This window comes from Clytia hemisphaerica, unplaced genomic scaffold (genome assembly GCF_902728285.1).
Source record: "Clytia hemisphaerica strain Z4C2 unplaced genomic scaffold, Clytia hemisphaerica genome assembly, whole genome shotgun sequence".
Classification (NCBI taxonomy): Eukaryota; Metazoa; Cnidaria; class Hydrozoa; order Leptothecata; family Clytiidae; genus Clytia; species Clytia hemisphaerica.
Window position 1 is genome coordinate 334,655 of NW_027104031.1, and position 21,255 is coordinate 355,909.

General features: G+C 36.0%; 1 protein-coding gene across 1 annotated transcript in view; it reads left to right on the plus strand.

Annotated features, from left to right (window-relative positions):
• LOC136811686 (mediator of RNA polymerase II transcription subunit 12-like) overlaps positions 1-18,578 on the plus strand; it is a 29,869-nt gene extending 11,291 nt beyond the window's left edge. The window contains exons 17-44 of the mRNA XM_067068314.1: positions 211-316; positions 954-1,126; positions 1,576-1,748; positions 2,140-2,287; positions 2,932-3,137; positions 3,400-3,496; positions 4,368-4,498; positions 5,033-5,149; positions 5,585-5,729; positions 6,318-6,456; positions 6,892-7,089; positions 7,635-7,739; positions 8,602-8,765; positions 9,124-9,222; positions 9,732-9,803; positions 10,593-10,789; positions 11,343-11,475; positions 11,944-12,012; positions 12,321-12,596; positions 13,102-13,278; positions 13,676-13,922; positions 14,273-14,496; positions 14,841-15,418; positions 15,764-16,016; positions 16,434-16,509; positions 16,831-16,947; positions 17,672-17,806; positions 18,205-18,578. Of these exons, the coding sequence (XP_066924415.1) occupies positions 211-316; positions 954-1,126; positions 1,576-1,748; positions 2,140-2,287; positions 2,932-3,137; positions 3,400-3,496; positions 4,368-4,498; positions 5,033-5,149; positions 5,585-5,729; positions 6,318-6,456; positions 6,892-7,089; positions 7,635-7,739; positions 8,602-8,765; positions 9,124-9,222; positions 9,732-9,803; positions 10,593-10,789; positions 11,343-11,475; positions 11,944-12,012; positions 12,321-12,596; positions 13,102-13,278; positions 13,676-13,922; positions 14,273-14,496; positions 14,841-15,418; positions 15,764-16,016; positions 16,434-16,509; positions 16,831-16,947; positions 17,672-17,806; positions 18,205-18,479 (4,830 nt within the window). The 3' untranslated portion in view covers positions 18,480-18,578. The remainder of the gene's footprint in view (positions 1-210; positions 317-953; positions 1,127-1,575; positions 1,749-2,139; positions 2,288-2,931; positions 3,138-3,399; positions 3,497-4,367; positions 4,499-5,032; positions 5,150-5,584; positions 5,730-6,317; positions 6,457-6,891; positions 7,090-7,634; positions 7,740-8,601; positions 8,766-9,123; positions 9,223-9,731; positions 9,804-10,592; positions 10,790-11,342; positions 11,476-11,943; positions 12,013-12,320; positions 12,597-13,101; positions 13,279-13,675; positions 13,923-14,272; positions 14,497-14,840; positions 15,419-15,763; positions 16,017-16,433; positions 16,510-16,830; positions 16,948-17,671; positions 17,807-18,204) is intronic.
• The last annotated feature ends 2,677 nt before the right edge of the window (positions 18,579-21,255 follow it).

The window sequence follows — 21,255 nt, forward strand, 5'->3', positions numbered from 1 at the left end:
GAGTAAACTGTACCAAATCTTCATCTCTGCTTTCCCTCACATCGGAAGGGAATAATAAAGTCTATTAAAGCTTATAGTTCATCAATATATAACATTTTCTGTTAATTGAGCCCCCTAACTTTTAAAATAGACTGGTATAACCGTACTGCAAATACGTTTTCTAAAATCGTTGATCGAAAGTCCAATTAAAACTTCTTCTTTTATTACCAGGGAAAATCAAACAACAAGAAAGAAAGTACTGGCAAGACATCATCAGACCATGACTATCAATCGGGTGAATTCGCATCTGAATTCATCCTTGGTGGTGATGATAATGGTGGGTGACAATTGTCAGAACCTTGTTGAGTTTTTTTTCTTTCTTGGTTTTCGGGCACTGATCTATAGCTACTTGATTGGATCGGACTTCCTATAATAACGCAAGTGTGTCCAGCTTTTGAGCTGATTGGTCCGCCATGTTGTTTTTCTATTTCGGTTTGTACACAGCGGGACTCCAATATTTTGAAATTCGAACGTTGGGAAATCTAATGTTAACAGAAAACAACATGGCGGACAATATTCGACATTATTGTTAAACACTATCACGGTAGATCTGTAGTTAGCCTATCCAGTTTGTAAATGAATATGATATATCTGGTTTCAAGCTCTAAACATTAGAATTCAACTCATTGTATGGTTTTAGGACACTAAACATTAGAATTGGCGTGACTTTAAACTTTCGTAGATGTTGAAGCAGTGAAAAGTAAAATTTACTTCAAAAATCACTTGTAAGGCTTCTTTTTTTCCGAAAATCTTCTAAGTATAACTCACCACTATTACAATTATTGTTTTATGGTGAGGTACTCGCAACAGGGGTAATACTTTCCAAAAAGAGGTGTAATGGTGTTAGGAAAGATCATTTTCAGTAATTTGAGTAAGCCTTTATTGATCTCACTTTACGCTCTTTTACATCTCAGCACTACCTCTATTCAGCATGGATTTCACAGAGAACAGTTCATCCAGCCATCCATCAGAAGAAGATGCAGATACTGCGAAGAAAGAACACCGTGCTGGTGTTCATTTGTTCTACGTCCTCCATTTCCCTCACCCAAGCATCAATAAAGACTCGCATGATAACAACCAAAGAATGGTAAATTATAGAGACATCTATCTATCTTTTTTTATTTATAAGGGTTTCGCAAGTATTTTTACCTGCAAAATGTCTAATAATCTTGTGTCATTATGTCAATTTGTCACTGTGTTAGAAGTCTAGTATGCAAGTCGGCTAATCCAGACAAAAATGGGACAAACTGTACTTAATACAAACTAGTATTATTCCGTAACAATAATCGTATAATTGTATAGAACCCACATTACTGTATTACACAGATTATAAACGACTCAAATCTACTGTGTTAGCTATTAAATTACAAACCAAGGGTCTGATTGATTCTGTAGAATGTTTGTGGATGTTTTTTTGAATCTTTGACTGTGGCTTTTTTTACTAGAGATATTTCAGGCTAGAGTCGCACTCCTAAAACTCATTAATACACATAAAATTCGGGTTCTAATAACCTTTGGTTTTCTTTATATCAACAGGTACTTCTGTTTGGTTTCGGTGGACGCCGCCAAGAATTCTTAAAGAAGCTGAAAGAAATCAAGAACGAACTATCTCAATGTTTCAATGGGGTCTTCACTACTGCAAATGGAAAAGAAGAAGACTTGAAAAAGAATTCTGGCAAGATGAAAGAGAAAATAAATGCTGTACTAATGTATGTCACCATTAGATTTGTTACTTTGGAAAGCAGATCCTTTGTTATTTTTTCTTCATCAATAAGACGTGATACGCGTAATCACAATGCCTTATAGATCAACTTAAGAATTCCGTCTAAACAATGATGATATATTTGAGATCTGTTTTCAGAAGGAAGCATAAAACCCACCAAATGAAGTAAATTTAAACTTGCAAAGTCGTTTTTTTTCGAAAATTGCTTTTTTTAATTAATTAAAAATCTTCGTTAGGGGAGAATTGCCCCAATTTGCGTATGTTTGCTAGGCGATATATTATTCTTTTCAGTAGCATTCTAAACAAATTAGAACTTTTTTCTCAAATGCAACTTTGCTAATTTACAAACTATCTATTCTTTTTTTCTATCCTTCCAGAAAATTCACAGCTTTACCAGTATACGAGCGACATAATTTATCCACTAAATTCTTACATCAAATGATCGGTAAAAAGCACACAACAATTGACCGTTATGGAGCTTGCAGTGAACTCCCGACTGCGTCATCACTGTACCTTCTTTACGAGGTAATAATTGCTTTCATTCATTTAAAGTTCGACCACTCGTCATGGTCATGGTCAAGAGTCACAACCTATTTTTTTATTAGACTTTTAATAAAGGTTCCTATAGTTCCACATTCTTCTCGATTCTCAACAATAGCGAGTTTATGTATTTGCACTTTTGAGGACGGTAGAGTGACTGAAGCGATTTGGAAAAACCCGCAATTCCGCCCCGCAAAATCGAGGACGGTAAAAGTGCTGATTTACCGTCGTCCTCAACTGGTCAGGATCTAATCAAATTAGAACCTTACCGTCTCCGTCGCTGAAAACACACATACATAAACTCGCTAATATGGTCTAGGAGGGGGCTATTTTTATAGCGTGGCTAGGTCTGTTATCAAAATTCCTCAAATTAAAACAGAAGAAGCATCATTAGAAGGTTGTGGGTTTTCAGCCCTACGTAAATCGTAAATGTAACTTCGTTAGGTTTTGCAATTTGCGTTGAATTGACATTCACTACTCTCTTAAAAGTCTTGATGAAAGTTAGACCCAGGTATTACCGTTAAAACTAGAATCGTGTCCGGAGAAAAGTGGAAATTTTGAATCAATACATATACAATTCGCAAAGCAATTTGCTTACTACGTTTACTACTTGCTCACTACTTTTCCAGCTTCTTTCTCTGAGCTTCAACATCCAAGGAATTATTACCTTAACCGAATCCTTGCTGGTCCAACAAGACAATATGGAACCAAAAATCGCCAACACCAAAACCGATGTCCACATTCCTTCCAAATTATACCTCGTATCTGCTGCCATTCGAAACAACCTTCAAAGCTTTTTGATGGACCCTGAATTAATTTCTAGCATCTTCCAAGGGTAAGAGCTTTTTCAAAAAGGTGTTTTTGAAAGCTGTCCATTGTTCAATTGTGTCCTCGTTCTCTGCGGGTAAATCCCCCTTTGAACTCTGCAAACAAAAAACTTACCACATGGTTGGTCCAAAACCTAGGTTATATCACTCTCTTTACATGCCTTAAATACAATAATGAAACGTCTTTAAAAACAGTCTTGAAAACTTAATCCTAAACCATTTTTGTTTAACTTGTGCTGTGAAAAAAAATGATTCTCGATTTCTACACAGACTTTTACAAGCAGCACAATCAAGCAATTGCAGTTCAGGACAACGTTGTGCTTTGGTGCTTCTGCATTCCATGTATAATACCTCTCCTGTCCTATCGGTAAGTTTGATTGTGATGTATTTTTCTAATATCAAACGAGAGTTTTATACATGTAACGGCCACAGGGGACGTTGGGAGGATACGAAAGGTGTGCGATAATTTTCACTGATTGGATTGCTATTCCAAACGCTAAAACACAAAAAATACAAACTCTTAGAATATGTACAAACGAAAAACTTTATCCTAAAGCTATCTTAACCTAGGGCTATACAAGCAAACACATTAGAACATAGATAGGATAGAAATAAAAGTTTACTGACTAAATACAAACCAAAATAGATACTAACTAAAAAAGTTTTCCACGACACCAAAACAAGCACACCAAAAATTGGACTTCACATCACATACACAACATTACTACTGTTACATAAATGTAGAAAATACGTTTACAATTTAATTCCTACGCCTCAAAATTCTACAATTCCCTAATGACCTAATTATATACATTATAAACAATACTAAGATGACATACAAAAGACGCAATAAAATCGAATACACTGAAGACAATAAGTGACGCAATCCCAAGTGACTAATGACGTAACATAAAATTAAAACATATCAAAATATAGGCCAGCGGCAAACAATACATGTTTCAAGGATTTATAGTGAACCTAATTTTGTAGAGAAAATCATTTTTTGCATAGAGACGTTTTGATAAGATGATTTGAAAACCTAAGAACAAATTAAGAACAAATCCATGTCTGAGAAGTGATTTTTTCTGATTTCAATTTATTCTGAACATTAACTTTTAAGAACATCTTAGAAAAATGTAAGCCTAATGATTTCGACAAATTTAAAGCAGTCGAGCTTGTAGAGACAAAATTTGCTGGTTTCATTGTGTATTTCAATTTATTGTAATATTGCTTTTTAGGAGCGTTTTGAAAAGAGGTTTGCTTCGTTCTCGTTGAAAATTGAATCCGGGATACTGAGCTCTCATAAACCTTCCAATACTAATCTACTTTGGGAACAGCAATTCCTGAAAGAACATTTCGAGAAGCCTGGGTAAGACATTTTCATATTTCACTGATAAACATTATATCATTCTTTACCTCCAGAAATACAGTAAACTCTCTCTAATTCGAACTAATATATTGGTCCCAACAGCTGAAAAGTAGTTAAATTACCCTCTGTAATACGAATTTTTCTCTAATTCGAAGAAAATTTTTGGTTCTATGAAGATCGAATTAGAGAGAGTCAACTGTATAATGTAATCTCATTTACATGCGAGCTACGTCTCCTGTGCGTCTAACAAGTTTTGATTAAGTGATTGAGTCCGAAACCCTGCATTGAAAATAATCAAATCTGAACCCTGATATGGACTGAATGGCTAGAGTGTTACTAGCAGTGAGAATGTGTCATTAGACTATCTCATACCTGACCTTGCTGTTTTTGAATTCGCTATCAGACTGAATTCGAACTAAGGTTTATTTAAAATAAATTACTTTCTCTTTTGGAACCTCGAAAGTCTGCCGTATATGGTAACTAATTTAATAATTTGAACCTTATATTAAAATTCGTGTCATTTTCATTTTATAGAAACTTTCCTTTGGAGTTTATTTGGGAGAGCAAATTGACCAACGAACGACCAGCGGAAATTTACAGTTTTGTTTGCAATGCACTCCTGGCTGTCTGTAAAACAACCAACCAGCAACGGTGAGAGAATAACATTTGACCTTCGCTAATCCGAAGTCGAACGGGGAATCTTATTTGTTCGAATCACAGTGAGATTCGAATAATAGAAAGTATTTTAAGAGGGATTCTTGTCGACGGGGACTGGAAACAAGTGCGAATTGTACTAAGATTCGAATAATAGAAGTTCGATTAAGCGAGAGTTTACTGTACTCAGACTTTTCCTTAATACCATATACAGTGCACAGACTAAGAGTTAAATGCCTTTGAGAACGCTCCTTGAACAGTTCTTAGACAGAACTGTTCTTATTTTTAATTTTGATCTTGAGGTAGGCGTATGAAAGGGAAAACTGTTACATGTTTTCTCTCTCTTCGTTCTTACATCTTAGTTGTCCACGACTGCCGTTTTATGATAATGAATTGTAGCTTTAATATACAATTCTCTTCTTTTTCATCCAGGTTGTATGCCTTATCGTCGTTCTGCTGTGAGGTAGCTTCTCATTTCAGTAACATGTGCACTGAATTTCTTGGTATCATCAACGCATTCTGTTCTTCACTGACAACCAGTGGGTTGGGATACGAACAAACTACTCAATCTGTTAACGTAAGTCTTTGAGCCTTATTATTATTAAGCCTTTTACGATGTAGAATCATAGTGTCCTACAGGGTCTCCCCCCCATGCCTGGAATGAAAATTTTCCATTCCCCTCATTTTTCCCCACCCTGCCTCCAAAAATGTCTCTATCCCCCCCCCTCAAGCATAAAAAGCTGTAATTTGATGAATTTAACGCTTATTGTTTTCCCTAAGGTAGTTCTAGTTCAAGAATAAATGGAAAGGATGGTTGTTTTGAAACCTACTCAAACCGTCTATGGTCTTGATATTCTTCATCACAACATCATCTCATAAAACCAGATGTTTTTCAATTTTGAATTGATTTTGGTGAGTCCCCCCCCATGCCTAGAATGAACCCCCCCCTGGGACACTATGAGAATAGTATAACATTACACTATCGACTATTTTGAGTGGACTCTCGCTAAGAAACACTTAACATACATCCACCGGCCTAGTAAATTTTTATGACATTTTTATCATTTTCGGAGCCCAAAATAGGGGCTGCTCATAGGGGCAACTTTCATAAACCACTGAATTTCTTTCCATCATTGAAAGACTTTCCTCTTGCTTTTGTGTTCAGTTGAAGGAGAAATCAACGGTACAAGCGTTGGCTTTCTTTACATCAGTACTTGTGGCTCGTCAGATCATCAAATTGAACGATCTCCTCTCAGAGGTCCTCTACCCGGCACTCAAAGTCACCTCCAAGAAGAGCACTAAGGGTAAGTTGGTTGACTACTCATTTTATAACGTCTTCTTTAGGAAGTCCGCTTCCAAAGTTAATTCTAAAACTCCAAACCCTAACAATAAGTGGCAGTTCTGACTGGAATTTCAATACAGTAAGAGTTAATTTCCATATATACCAAATATTAAAAGCAAACATTCTCTGTCATTAACTCTCGGCAAAAGTCCTCCACTGCCAAACCCTGAAGACCTTTTGAAATTGCTTGAGGTATAGTTTAACTCATTATTTCTCACGTGGTTAGCCTTACTCAGTTAGCAATAAACTTTTTCGAAAATATCCTCGCAAACAACTCCTGTCTCGTTTTCGAACTTATGTTCAGCCGCCTTCCCAACGAGGTGCAATAAAAAAGCACAGTATGAAATTAATTAGAGGTCTCATGACTTCCTTTCTATTGAATCACTTAAATTTACAGGTTTACAACTAGTATGTCGAATATTGGAGCAAATATTTGTTTTGAATCCATTTCCTGCACCGAAATTGAAGCTTGGTCAAACTCACCCTTTTGCGTTAGATGTCTTTGATGCTGGTTTACTGCGTGGTGAAATGAATAAAGCCAATTTGAGCAGTGTTCTGTCTGTACTGAAACGATTATACTTGCAAGCAGAAAAGGGTTTGTTTTTCTTTTCTTCTGAGGTTTTTTTCTTACAGTATATGATTTTTCATATTATTCTACCTTTGTATTGTATCTGTTGGACCCAATGAACTCACAACGTTCCTAGCTAAGCTTGTTGCTTTCTTAATTTCAGGGAAAAATTGCTTGACACTAGAATTTCAAATATTTAAAAAAAATTTATATCATGTCGCAGGTGACTGTGCACATATATTATATACATGAAACGGTAGATAGTGCTACTCTGTCTTTCTTAAACGGTAATTAAAGTATAATCATGCGCCATATTTACTGAGTACACTACGGTAGTAGACCACAGTTCGGTACCGGCAATTTGTTCAATTAGATGAGGTCTAATTATAAAGATGGTGCCTTATTTTGCTTCAGCCTGAGACTCTATCTCTGTATCATTATAAGATATCTGTAGATTTGTGATTTACGTTGCCGAATTTTCAACTTCATCTTGACCTGAATGTATTTTGTATTCGCTTGCAAAATCTTTGGTGTCAAATTGACATTTGACTTTTATCTTGTTGCATTGCCAGGTAACTCAAGTGTTGATCGTCAAAAGACAGAAGATAGGGATAACTTATTCAGTACACTTTTTAATGCTGACAGTGGCGACTCCTTTGATAGTGCATACAGCAAAGGTATTTTATTTGACAGTAACTTTTTAATGCTCTAATTGATAAAGGCCCTTGCTTCAGCGCCTCTATCTTTTTTCAAAAGAAATTTGGACGGAGTGTTGCTAAAAACAGTGTCCTCCCCTTACATGTGGAACCCACTCTCAACAACTTTACATTGCTGAGGTTCTACATGTGAGTAAAAGAAGAACTTAAGAACTTGATTGAGTAAGCTTTTTATAACAGACATCCTTTGATACATAAGAAAAAGAAACAGAACTTTAAACAGTTGTCGCAGGTGACTGGGATATTATAAGTACAGCTGGTAGTAGACACAGTTCGGGTTTGTTTTTTTCTTTTTTTTTTTTTTTTTTTTTGTTTTTTTTTTTTTTTTTTTTTTTTCTTTTTTTTTTTTTTTTTTTTTTGTTTTTTTTTTTTCTTTTTTTTTTTTTTTTTTTTTTTTTTTTTTTTTTTTTGTTTTTTTTTTTTTTTTTTCTTTTTTTTTTTTTTTTTTTTTTTTCTTTTTTTTTTTTTGTTTTTTTTTTTTTTTTTTTTTTTTTTTTTTTTTCTTTTTTTTTTTTTTTTTTTTTTTTTTTTCTTTTTTTTTTTTTTTTTTTTTTTTTTTTTTTTTTTTTTTTGTTTTTGTTTTTTTTTTTTTCTTTTTTTTTCTTTTTTTTTTTTTTTTTTTTTTTTTTTTTTTTTTTTTTTTTTTTTTTTTTTTTTTTTGTTTTTTTTTTTTTTTTTTTTGTTTTTTTTTTTTTTTTTTTTTTTTTTCAAATGTTCCGGTGTTTTTTTTCCAATATTCGCGAATGGGACCCATACCCCGCTAAATCTGCGAGTTTTAAAAGTCTTATATACTTAGAATGACTACATTTTTGTGCTTTTAAAGGTAAATCAGACAACAAATCACCGTCGAACTCTATCAGTGACGTCATCAAACGATCGCTTCAGTTGATCATTAATCAGAGTTGGCTACAAGACAAAGTTCTTTCCAATGAAAATAAGAACACCATCATGAAAGCTGTTCTCGATTCTGAACTCAAATCACACCAGGTGGGTTTTACCAATGATTTGGTATCCATCCTGCAAACTGAAGGAAGGGGACCCACACTCGGCTGCGCGAAAAATTAAATGATCTGTGAAGTAGTAAATGTGTCGAAATATTAGAGCTTTTTCAATTTAATTATGAATTTTTGGATGTATAAAATCCGGACCTGTCTTTTTTGCCCTCTTTGCCTATATTTTGCACCAAAAATACAAATGCTCAAAAAAAATCCCAGAAATTACAAAAGGCGCAAATATTAAATGGTTCACAAAGATTAACGATAACATTAGCACTTAATGATGATGGGTCATCACCTTTAGTATTATTTCATGGAGAAGTGCATCGAATATTTCTTTGTCTTTTTAGAGTCGTCATTTCATATCATTGATTTTGAACCAAGAAACGAAAAGTTCACCGGCTGTGAACGTCTCAAATATCCAACAAATTACCAATAGAATTTGCATGGTAAGGTTGCTTGTTCATTTGTCAACTTTTTTCTGCAATCTCTGGTTTACTTGGAGAATCATCAAATTGCTGAAATTAACTAAACGCTTGGTTTTTTATAAGAACCAGTAAATTTTGGCTGACTCTGAGATTTCCAAACAATAGAGCTATTGTTCTGAGGGCCTAAATCTAAGGTCGGTGTTTTTATAAAATATTTCTTACAAACAAAAAAGCGTGTATTTTTCTCCAATCATTAATAGTCCACATTTTACTACTCGTCAAGGTATTTCCATTCCAAATTCTTCGTACTGTTTATCCAACCTAAATCAGCTCACAATTTTGGTCAGCGCATATATTAGTTCATTTATAGAATCCCTTAAAGTCACGCAAAACGGATTTTACTGACTGAATGTAATGGCGTTTCATCCTGTGTACAAGACCTAGTTGACGGCAACTGACGTGACGTAAAAAAGATTATCCTACCATTGGGTTGTCTGACAAGGGATTCATCTTTCTTCTTTCTCTTTTAGACCTTGGACAAATGGTCACTTCACAATGCATCTTTAGAATTACAACTGTTGTTGAAAATGGCTAGTAAAGAGGTGGGTAGCCCTTGCGCTATTATAAATGCCAATGGCCGAACTCGTGGACAGAGACGTTTAGGGTGATTTGGTTTTCAAACGCGTTCTTCCAATAAAGTAACGGCTAGAAAGAAATAAACACAAATACAAAGTTGAGAACGAGCTCGTAAAAATATAGTAACTCAAGAAAAGGTACAAGTTTAAGGCTTGACAAGCAAGGTAAACAGAAAAATATGTACAAAATATTACTTACTAAAAACACTGTCACCTCACACCGTAACGTACATTGAGACAGCTTACAATAAGTTTGATCACAAGTTTTACACACAAACATTTATAACACATAAAACAATAGACTTACACATAGCTCCCACGAGACTTACAAACGCTAACAATACACAAAGGACATACAATTCCTAAGACAATTAATACATATAATAATATAACCAATTAGTTTATACTTAATACAAATGTTATGATACAAAGGAAACATAAAATTAATCTAAATAAAACTACTGCTCAACGGCAGTAACAGTTATCGTAGATGAGGCTATGACTATTCACCAAAAAAGGACAACAAAATTCAACAAAAAAGCTTTCAATTTCGAGATATTTGTAAACTCTAAAATAGCTCTGCAAGCGTAAGCCCGATGTAGAATTGTACCGTTCTGATGGCTTGACCTTTATTTGGTGTAGAATCAATTCAGGTAACTAAGCGTCGCCTCTTCACGTAATTTCTGATGTCTTTTTTTCAAAATCTAAAATAAATAACACTGTAACTTTGTAAACGATTTCCAATTCAATGTTTAGGAACACCAATCCATTTTAACCGCCATCGGACGTTCAATATTATCCACTTTGACTGAGACGAGCGATGTGGGTCATCGAAGGTCATTGGTTGGCCCCTTGATAAGCAAGTTGTCTATTTCTATACAAGGGAGAATTTTGAAGTCAGCTTCGGAAACATTGGAGAAAGGAAAATGGTGGATTCCGGGTGGAAACAACAAGTAAGTGAATATCAACCCTCAATTCCTTAATTTGATTCAAACTTTGAGATAGCCGACCCATTGATATTCATATGGGAAATTTATCGTGGTTGGATCACAAAGCTTACCTTTTGCTACGTTTCCATGCCCTAATAATAGTGGAGAAACCATCCTCCAGCTTGCCCGATGATTGGAGAAGAATCTCTCGAAACGTAACCAAACGTAAATATCGTGGTCCAAACCACGATATATTTCTAATATGTCAATATAGTAGGGGGATTCGATTTTCATGGTTTTAATTAGCCCCGCGCTTTTCGTCAGTCTACCCTGTTGAGGAAACATAGGGACATAGAAAGCCTCTAGTTTAAAGGGCATCTCACAGTTGAAATTAATCATGGGCAATCGGGAGTAGCTGCGCTCTAATAACAATCTCCTGTTGGTCCGATGGAAAGTCTTTAAAACCAATGAAAAGAGGTCATTTGCACTCGCCCCTTTAAACTGCTTGGTTTTGCGTTTTACTAGTTAGAGAACTCGATCGTCTGCTTTCAAATTCACCATCCTTCAATTTTTAAAGGTTATCAGCGGATTCTCAATCCATACTGTTCGCGTTGATTTCGAGCTGCTTGCAAAACCAAGAAGAGAATAAGAACATGTTCTTGGGATCGCTTCAAAAACAATTGCAAGCTCTTGTGACTGCTCAAAAAGAGGTATGTTTATATGGATGAGATATCTTTGGTCGCAATAGGGGGGTCTGTACTAAGATGTAAGGACCACTGTCGGGTGGATGTAGGTGGGTCAAGCTTAGCAAGTTAAAATCAACTAAGTACCGGCACTGAATTGGGTGGTCAAAGCTGTAGTACCTTATGCAGATTTGGACTAAACAGGCAGTTACGATCAAAATGTATTTTGTTTGCAAGAAAACATGTTGATGCAACAATGCTCTCTTCCGAATTGAAAATGCGTTATTACAATTTCTTTCTGATAGTAATTTTGGTCGTAGAAATCCTTTTTTTTATTTCTAAATATCTTAAATAAAGGCGCCTTAAATTTGAACCATTTTTCAAAAACAGTTACTTCACATAAAGTACCGTAGAAATAATATATTTCTTAGAAAAGTTAAAATCACATTGCCCAGCAACCCAATTATTGATATGTACCATATATTTCATTTTCAGGACAAAATCGATCTTTTCTCGTCACAGTTCAGTGGTTTGGTGGACGCCGTTAGATTACGACTTAATCTGGTAAGCTACCCTGCTTTCTGCACGTGTTTGTTAAAATTTTAACATGAACGGGGCTATCTGAAAGTTTCAAAAACTTCCAATTTAAAGCACATCAATTAACATACCTCCTACCCTTTTCTTAGAAAGCATTCTTAAGCAGAAGAAAAACGATTTCCCCTTGCGACACCGGAATTCTTTTGTTAAGCACATTTATCCGGTCCTAATTCGCGTCATCCCTTTTAACTGTTCTTTGGAATAGATAAAAATGGTCAAGGTGCTCCAGTCTTGTCCCCTTACTTTATGAATCTACTCTCCCTTGTCGTTTTCAGGTTGGCATGCTATTTGACAACTTACTAAAATCGCCCTCCGTTCTTGGTGACTGGGCTATCACATTGTTCAGTTTACTCTTGTCCGGGATCATTCCTTATACTGAGAATACCGTATTATTCACCAACGTTACGGACATGGTTGTGATACTCTTACAAAAGATCCACATGAATGAGATAGCACAAATGTCTCAACAACAAGCCAGTGGCCAGCTTCAAACTCAACCGCTACCGAACAACGAAATTCTAAGGTTCAACTTAGTGGTTCGAAAAATGAGGGTAAGACCTTGTAAAGTTCCCGATTTTTGAACACACTTACAAAATAAAGATACTTGCCGAATTTTAATGAATACCTTTGTTGCGTGTGCTTAGCAGAGAGAGGGCTGTGCTCATAGCCTTACCAACCTGAACACCGACGGACAATTAAAAAAAAATGATACAGGCTACTGTGTTTAATGCGCTATACTTTTCTAGGTCATTCATTAAGGTCCCATCTGACTCATCTGTCTGAATCGGAAAACCCTACATAACCGCAGGAAGTGGGAGAACGAAAGGCATTTTCCTCGCTTACTTGCGTTTGGTATTTATTTGCAGAAAGACACGGTACAGGAAGAAAGTTTTGATGATCGCTTGATCAATAAAATTAGTCTTTCTTTCTGTTGCTAGAAGATCTTTCTTTAATCGTCTGATCTCTTCTGAAAAGCTGAATGTGAAAGTAAGAAGTGAATTGTCTTTTGAATTTCTTCGCTTTTCTAATCGTTAAAATATTTCTTTAAATTGATAGAAAGAGCTCAGTCAGCGTCCAAGTACAGAGATTGGCACATTGTGCGAGGAGCTGCTTCCACTACTTACAGGGCCATGTGAGATCATCTGTAGTGAACCGACATACAGTCTGGAGACATTGCAAACCATCAATAAGGAGAAACCAAACAAACCAGAATCGAGCAACCAACCAGAACAGGTTCGTGGAGTGAAATTTGATTTTAATTTCAAGATTTTTTAATCTTATTTTTGATTGACTGAAGTTGGACAGGATGAATTTTAATCCCAATTTAAGAAGGGGTCTTCCCTGAGGATTGGAAGCCTTCGAAGGGAACATATATCTTTAGACTGCCTTTAAAGATGTTTTTAATTAACTCTTAAAATATTCAGTTTGCACCATCTTACGACCTTTTGTCAACATGTCATAGGACCACTTCACTTTTTGCCAGAACACCTTACAGACTACGACTATTCAAACAGTGCCATAAGCTTTGCAACCCACAATAAGCATAAGTTTGCAACCCACATTGTCTGACCCACAATTGAGTTGTGAAATTTGAGATGTTGAAAAAAAAAAATTTTTCATTCTCTTGTAGATACGAAAACGTACACACGTCCAATCAATAAACGCATGGGACCTTTTAGAAGACAGTAAAAATTCTGGTCCGTTGAATCTTGCTATGTTCGGTGCCGTAAGGGTGGAGAAACGGCCATTACGTTACGTAGAAGAGTCTCTACGTTTGATCCATCACAGCCATCAGAAACGTAAACCGTTGTCGTATTTTTTGTCGGACGCTTTACCAGAGGAAGATGAAAACCCGGCCACTCCTTCCACGCCCAGTGGTATGTTCGGCTTTTTCGTTTTACGTGAATCCTTTTTACGAATTTGTTTTTCATCGCCTATCAGCCCTTAACGTTGCAGTCGGGTTTTGAGGAGGCTTGTAAGGAATTTACAAGGAAAATTTTCTAGGTGTAAGCATTTTTAAAACTACAAAACAAACCAAGCACATTCCCGCCAAAACTAGCCAAATTTAACTTATAGAAATTCAAAAAGTTATCCCAAATATTTTACGTTTGTCTTTATTCTGTACAATGAAACTTGCGGAAATGCACGTTTAATCCCTTATATCTTTTTCGTGGGCCACCCACCATAAGGTTTGATAGGTGTTTTGTATTATATCATGTCGTTTAAGGTGGTCCAGCGACCCCATTGGTGGACCCCAACGTTAATTTGAGCAACATGAACAGCGATTTAGCTTTACAACAAAAACAGAAATTCGAATTGCAACGTGCTAAACAGATGATGCAAATGAACGCTCAACAACTTCAGCAGCAACAAGCGAACAAGTTGAAATCAAAACAAATGCTTCAACAAAATAATCAACAAGATATGTCTAATCAACAACAACTGCCACAGGTGCGTGTTAGGTCATTTATCTCTGTTTCTTCTTTATGCAGATATCAAAGATCTTCAATCTCAGTGAAGGATAGAAAGTGGCTTTAAAGAAAGTGCTCATATTATATTGAAAATATGTCTACAATATTTATTGCCAACTTTATTCCAACAATATAGGGAGTTGTTTACAGACAGGAAATTCTTATTGCTCGCTTCGTACATCACGGTCTGCAAACTATATTGTCAAATATTTTTCTCCAATATATTGTGTAGTCTAAGTAGCTCTTTTATGATGTATCACTCTCTGCTGAACACTAGTCTTTTTAAAGAAACAAAACTAGACAACAAAATCTTTGCTTCCTTAGAACGTCGCTTTATCCATGCAGCAGCAGCTGCAAAACCAACAGAACCAGCAACTGCAAAATAAACCCAATCCTCAACAAATTCAATCCAATCCACAACAAATCCAAATGCAAAATCAGCAATTACAACAGAATCCACAACAACAGTTTCAATCCAATCAACAAACACAACAGTTGCAACAAAATCAAAACCAAATGCAACAGAACGTCCAGCAGATTCAACAAAACGCGCAACAGATACAACAACAAAACACTCAACAACAAATGCAAAACAATCAACAACAGTTTCAATCTAATCAACAACAATCACAAATGCAACAGAATCCACAACAACAGCTTCAACAACAAAATAATCCACAACAACAGTTACAACAAAACAACCCACAGATGCAACAAAGCATGATGTCAAACCAACAACAACAACAACAACAACAGCAGCAACAGCAACAGATGTTGCAACAGAATCAAAATCAACAAGTTGGCAACAGTAACAACATGATGAACAACTTCCAACAACAACAGTTACCTCCAAACATGAATGTTAACTCGATAATGCAAGGAGGGGGTTTACCAAATATCAGGTACTGATAAATTTCACTATATCACTAGGCTTGGAATTTGCTAGATAATATATATGTAAAAGTAATTGAGTATTATTAGGGAAAAATCCTTTCGGTAAGGGAAATCCCCAGTGAAATTTTATAAGAGTAGTTCATTTTGATGCCATGTTGTAAAATATTAATATCTTTCACCACAACAAAACGCTACTCTAAGTATGGTGATTTTTCCGAGTTTTACCATGTTTTCGAAAGCATCCTTTCTTTTCATTTTGATACTATCTTTTTGAAACTTTTTGAAACTATTTGAAACTATTTTATGAATTCGATTGAAATATTTTTTTGTTTTTATCTCAACTACTTTTGAAGGAGTAACAGTGTTATGGCCAACAATAATCCCCAACAAACCAAGTCAGCACTACAAAACATGTTGGCTCGTAAAAGTGTTAATAACCCAGTGATAAGTGGAGGAGCCACCACAGTCAGCCAAAGTAACCCACTGATGCAACTACAGCAACAGAACTTCAATAGGGCGCCAAATATGCAACAATCAAACATAGCGATGAATCATCAACAACAACAACAACAGCAGCGCCCTTTCAATCAACAAGTTGCACCGAACGTGAGTGTTGTTATACTTTACTTACTACTAAAGTGTTTTTATACTCCTTGACATTTTATTGACTTTATAATAAACGATGGTCGATGGATTTGTTCAGCTAAAGTTTTGCGAAAAAGGAAGTCTTACTCACTTGTCCGTCCAGCTTCACTGCGATATTTTTTTACAAGAACTTTATTTCCTAGCCTACACCACATGCCACAGCCCTTTTCCTACATCTGTTCCACTTTGCGACTTTCTCAGATGTTTGGAGTCAAAGTTTTCTGGGCTCTAAACATTCGAATTTTTAAATCACCTTAAACTTTCAAAACTTTGACAGTAGCGAAAAAACTTGTCATCAAGACTTAACTTCTACTTAAATAGTGGATGGACTATACTTTCTAATTATTCTTGAAACTAATTTTCGTACTTTTGTTTCAGATGAATATTTCGGACATGATGACAATGAATAACCAACAAAATATGATGAGTCAGCAGATGCAAAATAATCTACCAAGTAAGAATAATAATTTACACTGGTGCAAATGAATTTAACATTGGGCTTTTCCAGAAAAAAATTGAATATGGAGGGTGGAGGATATAACATTTTTTTGGAAATCCCCCCCCCCCCGGACATTGGACTTTTGACCCCTGGACAGCATGTCTAACCCTCCGGACAAGTTGATCTAATGAAATTACCCTCAAACAGAGCAAATTACCCCTAAACAGAGCAGGTTTACCCCCGGACAAGGCAAATTTTGTAGATTTTTCACTACCCCCGGACACTATATCCTCCACCCCAAATCTCTTCCATTTCATTTTATTTTTTCTCATTCAGACAATCAACAACAAATGTTGCAACAAATGATCAGCCAGCAACAACAACAACAACAACGTTCCATGCAGCAAAACAATCCACAACAACAGCAAGCTGGCAATGACATGCAGAATATGAGTAAGAACTGTCACAGTTTTGTTACCTCATACTCACAAATAGTGAAATTTGATTGGTTCCTTTTATGTATTGTCCGATGGCTAGTGATTCATATAACATAGTTGTTTCAAGGTCTTTCAACCTTTCCAAATATCTCCCAAAAGAATTTCTGTTCCAAAAGAAAGGCCCGTTCTCGAATTTACTACATAATTCATGATATGCACCACTGCAATGTCTTCTGACATCACATCACAGACCCAATTGCTGATTGGTTGTAAGTGACGTAAAATAAGTCAATAAGCCACTTTCAACCAATCAGCTGTTGTGTCCGTGGAAGACATTGCAATGGTTATGAATTGACGCCGTTCCATCCTAGTAAACTCAAACCCATTCCCCTTGTAGTAAAGTTTATAATTAGAGTCAACACACTCTAATTCGAACCTTTCTGTAAAAAAATGGTGGTCCCCTTAGCTGGAAAATGGTTTAAATTACTCTCTGTAATTCGAATCTTTCTATAATTCAAAGAAAATTTTATAGTCCCATGAAGATCGAATTAGAGGGAGTCAGCTGTACTTCATCGTGGCTGGAAACACGAGTTTTGCGTAAGACCAAAGGTAAAAAAAAACTTTTGAGCAAAGCCACGGTAAACTCCCAATATGAATGTGAGTTGGTTGGTAACTTGTTTACTTTAAACTTTTTGAAAAACTCTTTATTACACATTCCTTCGTTACCATAACAACCATAGGGAATAACATGATGCAACAACGACCCAACAACTTTCCACCTTCCATACAACAGTTGAACAACAGTAACATTCAATTACAACAACAGTTACAACGAAGTCGTCAACAACAATTCCTTCAACAACATATCAAAAACCGTAAATTCCCAATTCCCATTTCCCCTCCTTTCCCAGTTTGCCAGTTCCCAATTTTCCCCCTAAATTCCTTTTATCATTTTCCCGTTTCCCCTCGCACCCTAGTTCTTGCGTTTCGTACATCCAATCGAATCTTTAAACTCCCTTGTTTATGAGCACCTCCAATGTGATATGTCTGAAAACCCCTCTGATCGATCATATACTCCCAAACTCTCTGCTTGACACACTTCTACCTTACCAAAAAATCTCTCAACCCGGCATCCTTGAAACTACAGATAAACTCCCCGATGCATTTTGTTGACGGATAATAGTGACAAACCTGACTTATAAAATGATGCTCTCAAAGGCAAGAATACAAAAGGACTTTGAAACTAATGCTCAATCCTTTTTCTCACCTACAGGTATGAATGCATCGAATATGCAACGGCAACTATCATCAGGTAGCAATGCTTCAAATAGTTCGGGCGGTGGTGCTCCCATGATGGCCGGAAATGATTTCACGAACCAGCAACAGGGTGGTAACAATATGATGAATAACTTCCAACAACAACAACAACAACAACAACAACAAAACCCTCAACAAATACAAATGATGCAACAACAATTTAACCAGCAACAACAAAATACTAATAATAATCAATTCAACCCTGGTGGACAAAACCCTTTCTCAATGTAAAACTATTCAAGGAAATAATTGCTGTCGTTCATGATGTATATGGTAATAGATGGCTTGATAACAGCTATCGTTGTTCGGAAAATAAGAGTCCCTTTTCCACAAAACGACTATTTTACTTAAGCTTTCTCATTGTGAAGCTTTTGTCGACAAGGGACATTTACTGGCATTGTACTGTTCGATGTTCAAGCTCTTGGAGATTAATGACCCACAATCGGACCACATCTGAGGCGGTGTTACTCATTGGTGGAAACCCCGTTTTACGCCCCGTTTTACGCCCTAGCAACGAGTTTCCACTTCTTTGCTCGAGCAACCCGCTCCCCAATTAATCGTAGTAATGCTTTATGGAGAGCTTTTGTTAACGACACAATAACTTTAATAGATAATTAATTCCTGTCTTGAAAACATAATTCAGAACTCTGTTTGCGACAGACCATGCGAGGAGAGTATCTAATGTGATTGTGAGACTAAATACCCCTTTGTAAGTAGTGGTTTCATAAGATAATACGATATATCGACACGATTTATTTTGTATTTAGACTAGTGAATTTTGGCGGAGCCTCATCTATTTATCAACAATCTCTCAAAATTGAGCCTCAGATTATATTTTAAAAGCTCTGGAAGTTGCTATGTATTATAAAAAAGGAATGCAGTGCCTGTTTTTAGTCTAAGCATACGCTCCTAATTTGATGGGACGGAATGGAGTTTTTACAAGCTTATTGATTTGGTTGGTCGTTAACCAGTAATAAAACAATTTTGTTACTTTTTCTAAAGAACGCGTCATTTTTATTACTTCAAATGACCAATTATTAAAGTATCTTATAAAAACTCCATCTCATCTGAATTTGATGGGCCAGTCAAACGGTTTCAGCTTTAAAAGGTAGATTCTTCTTGGAATATGGTAAAGTTATTTGCTTAGATTTAAAGATTTTAGAATTTTTATTTTTTAACTGATAAATTGTATAATTTTCTGTTTTTTAATAGTCAAATATATTGACAATTTAATCTTAATTAATTCATTTTTTGTCAATATTTGTCATATTCACTCCTCTGGCCTCAAATTAAAGAAAAATGAGCTTTTAACCCTTCGGAGCATCTTCCTATTTTTTTTTAATTTAACTAGCATCTTGGGGGGGGGGGTTGAGTCCCCCTTAAAATCTCAAGATTCACAAGTGCTATAACCTTGAAATTTTGTAGATATGGGTAATGGAACATGATTTGCAAAATTTTGGTTCGGCCAGACCAGAATGTAAACTTGATCAAAATCGTGTATTGACTGATTAACTCGTTCGATTTAATTGAAATTTGTTCTGAAGGCTGATTTGTAAAATAAAAGAGACTACAGTAGTAACAGAAAAAGAAACCGTTTCCATGAGTATTTGGTACTTTGCAGATCAGTCTGTAAAATACACGTTGACCACCTGCCGGAACTACTTTAAGTAAGTATGCGACTGCAGTAGGAGGCGACCCGGAGGCTCCTCTTTCGATAGCTATCTACCCGAAGGTAGCGGAGGGCGCCACTCTTTCTCCCTGGATTGCTCCACTTACCCTTGATCCTTCTCTTAATTGCTGAGCACCAAGCAGAGAGGCATCAAGTACAATTTTGAGAATCTTTGGTATGACCCGGCTGGGGGTTGAACCCACAACCTTGCGAACCGTAGCCGGATGCTCTACCACTGCACTACGGTCGCTCTGGAACTACTTTAGCTTTTTGATTTTCCCCAGTAATAGATATTGACAGGGTTGCCACGTCTTCCAGAAATGTCTGGAATTAGGTTAAAGTCTGGAAATAGAATTGGCATACCCGTCTAGAAAAGTCTGTCAAAATATCTGGAAATTCTCTGATATTTTCAGGTAAAAAATCTGGAAAAACATGGCTTTTTAGACTAAAAGTCTGGAATTTTGAACTTGGCAAACCTGTGGCAACCCTGTATTGATTATCTAAGAAAGTGTGCAAAATTTCAATTTAGTCACGTGAGTGGTTGGTATTTTTTACAAGCATTACCAATTACTTAGTTATTAGCTTTTCTTGAGATTTGCTCATTCGTTCTTTATGATTTTTTCCACAAAGATGCATAACTATAAACCCTCGAATGTGACGGAGCCCAATTTTCGTAAAAGACTTTAGGGGGTAAATTCCAGCCAAAAATACGCTAAACAAAGTTTTTTTGAACTATGTAGAAAACTGGATCATTAATAATTTTTCCTGATTTTTTGCACGGAAGTAGGTAAAAGATGGCATCCGGCGTTTGTGTGAAAACCAAGCAGATCACACGTATCGGATGGGAGATAAGTGGCTACATTTATATCCAAAAGTTATCTGCTTTAAACTCACTTGTCCTAATAAGGTCCAGAAGGTTGAGAAAAAAATTAGCAAACTGTGGGCGGGAAAGTTTACAAGGCTTATTATTCATCACTTTTATTGCGAACGTTTTGGCGAAAAACTCATCCCCAGGCCCCAAAAATCAAAATTTTTGAAAAATTAAAAAATGCTCCCAGATATTCACCCAAGGAACAAGTGTGCCAAATTTCAGCCAAATCGAACAATTTTTGAAGTCTCCAGGCTGCCCCAAAGTTTTGGGACATACACACAGACAGACAGACATTCTCAGATTCTAGCTCAACTGAAGTTGAGAACTTTAAGACTCTAATCAGGTCAAGATTTCACTTAAAAACCGAGGTAAATCAGACGGTGTTCACTGTTCCGGCTCAAAGATAGGCTGGGAAGCTCTGACCTGTGAATCCTTGGGAATTTTAAGTAAGTCAAAATACAATAGTG